Source organism: Perkinsus marinus (genome assembly GCF_000006405.1).
Source record: "Perkinsus marinus ATCC 50983 genomic scaffold scf_1104296943160, whole genome shotgun sequence".
NCBI lineage: Eukaryota > Perkinsozoa > Perkinsida > Perkinsidae > Perkinsus > Perkinsus marinus.
Window position 1 is genome coordinate 1 of NW_003211931.1, and position 1,337 is coordinate 1,337.

A 1,337-nucleotide genomic window follows, 5' to 3' on the forward strand; every position below is an offset into this window, starting at 1 on the left:
ATCCGGCGATGACCTCAGACTGGAGGACAGTATGCAACACCATAGGGGGGAGATGCTCCACCAGCTTCTTGGTGGTCTCGGAGGGCACCAGCCCAGCCGAGGCTATCTCGCAGGCGTCCCCAATGCGCTTTTGAACGTAGTCCGTGATCTCGTCGTGGGCTATGTCAACTAGATAAAGCTTGACGGCTTCAGGGATGGAGTCCACCAGAGAGACCAGAACATGGTGGGATAGCTGGTCTACGACAGATTGTAGTTCAGATGGCTGGCCAGATACAATGGCCTTCTCTAGGCAGTCAAGAACGATGTCAGACAACTTGTCGGTGTCCGGGGAGGCCCCAAGGGCGTCAAGGACTTGAGCTTCGTCGGGGGCACTCTCCTCGAGAACAAAGATGTCGCAAAACATTGGGGGCGTCCCCGCATCGGAGCCAGATGTGGGATTAGCGGGAGCCCCTCGTTGACTAACACTACTCGGAAGTGCCATTTGGACTCAAAAGAAGAACTACTCAGTCTCATGATCTCTTATATAAACTTAACCCTCATCCTAAGAACTTGAATCGTCGTAAAAAGGGGCCATCCGGCCATAGCGAGATCGATCTGATGAGCATGAGTACGCGTGCACAAGCACGCATGCGCGACGAAAAGGGAGCCGCTCTACAATGGAGCTGGCGTGGTCTGTTGTGATCGACCATCCTTTACTCTACACCTCGCTTCACATAGTTTTAAACTACTACAGCATCTCCAGATCAAATAAATTTTTTACCGACAAATTTAATTTTTCACCCATTTGGTTAATGTTTTACCTTTCGAGTTCACATCGTCATCGTCATATTATTAAATCATAATACATTTATTCAGAGCTCAAATTTATTATATAAATGGCCGATCATATTAACGGCAGCAGAAACAGCACTGGAACTCTGGTTGTATTGGACTTACCTTGCGAGTCCTATATTAAAGCTGATGATCAACGAGGAATGCCTCCATCTTCATCTTTACAGCCACTATCGCCTCTTCGTGCTTCTTCCACATCAACTACCACCACTGGAGTAGATGAGGAACCTCCACTATTTGCAAGAACAACAACAAAGCCGAGTCCCGCTTACGACAACCTCAACCAAACGCTCCAGTACTTGACTAGTGTTCTAACCTCGGATACTCCGAATAACAACAACAACAGTCAACAGCGAGGGTTGACCAATATGATGGGAGGATTTTCCAACGACCTGTCAGTGTCACCATTCGTGCGACAGGCCAATGATCATGATGAAGCGTTCCCAGTGTTGACTGGGCCTAGTGAACCCCATCCTACTTGGGTTTCCCCTTTTTGCAGTACTGAC

At 48.4% G+C, this 1,337-nt stretch overlaps 1 protein-coding gene across 1 annotated transcript; it reads right to left on the minus strand.

Moving 5' to 3' along the window:
* Window positions 1–13: 13 nt before the first annotated feature.
* On the minus strand, window positions 14–481 carry Pmar_PMAR023793 (hypothetical protein; the record flags this gene model as incomplete). The annotated part of the gene is made up of 1 exon (XM_002781239.1): window positions 14–481. A coding segment is annotated over one exon (468 nt), but the record flags the coding sequence as incomplete, so codon positions are not given.
* Between the last annotated feature and the right edge of the window lie 856 nt (window positions 482–1,337).